General features: G+C 45.8%; 1 protein-coding gene across 1 annotated transcript in view; it reads right to left on the reverse strand.

Moving 5' to 3' along the window:
• The window catches only part of LOC133199137 (uncharacterized), a 1,527-nt gene extending 1,115 nt beyond the window's left edge, over positions 1-412 (reverse strand). Inside the window, exon 1 of the mRNA XM_061335006.1 lies at positions 1-412. This exon is cut by the window's left edge and continues 155 nt beyond it. Within this exon, the coding sequence (XP_061190990.1) occupies positions 1-412 (412 nt within the window).
• Positions 413-814: the final 402 nt, after the last annotated feature.

An 814-nucleotide genomic window follows, 5' to 3' on the forward strand; every position in this document is an offset into this window, starting at 1 on the left:
AGGTTTTGAGGATGTCAACGTCTTTACCAAGCAGATTAGCCTGTTCCCTCCAGAGATATTCTTTCTTCTGGGTTTCTTTATACCCTTTTAGTTTTTTGTTGTAAAGGATTGGATGTGTGCTGAGCCATTCAACCATAGCCTGCTCCTGGTCCTCTGTAAGATCTGTCTGCATTTTCCTGCGTTTCTGCTGTAGAACATTTCTACTTTCTTCTTCATTGAATTGAGACTCAATAGAGGGATCATCAGGCTGAGGGGTTTCCGTGGACGGAAGGGCATCAGCTTCAACGGTCGAAGGTTCGTCATGCTCTTTCCCGGCCTCAGGATTTTCTGCTGCAGGATTTTCAAGATCTTGGGTCACAGAGCTTGCAACCGCAGATTTTTCACGGCCTTTACCACGGGGTTTACGGGGCATTTTCAATCTGTAACAAGAGTGAAAAGTTCGAAGTCTCAACTGCAAATGACCGTCAAGTATAGTGTCACCCTTTACGTGTAGTTGACAGATGATGCTTTTTTCAAATATCAGCGCTATAAAAACAAACTGCCGCCTGATAGGTCGTGGTATGATCGGCGTAAGGTCATTGTAGGTCTTCGTAGGATCATCAGGAACGTAGAGAGATCGTAGTGGGAACGTAGTTAGAACGTAGTGGGAGCGTTGTAGGAGCGTACTTGATAAGTTCCCGACTGTACTACGCTTTTACTGCGCTTTTACTACGATCACGAAGATCTCTCCACGATGCTTCCGCGCTGCTTGTACGATTACGGCGCTTCTACTACGCTGTTTTTACGACTTTACCCCGATTCTTGTTGGCCACGA

This window comes from Saccostrea echinata, unplaced genomic scaffold (assembly GCF_033153115.1).
Source record: "Saccostrea echinata isolate AGI-Se365-2 ecotype Australia unplaced genomic scaffold, CSIRO_AGI_Sech_v1 ptg000033l, whole genome shotgun sequence".
In the NCBI taxonomy this organism is placed as follows: Eukaryota; Metazoa; Mollusca; class Bivalvia; order Ostreida; family Ostreidae; genus Saccostrea; species Saccostrea echinata.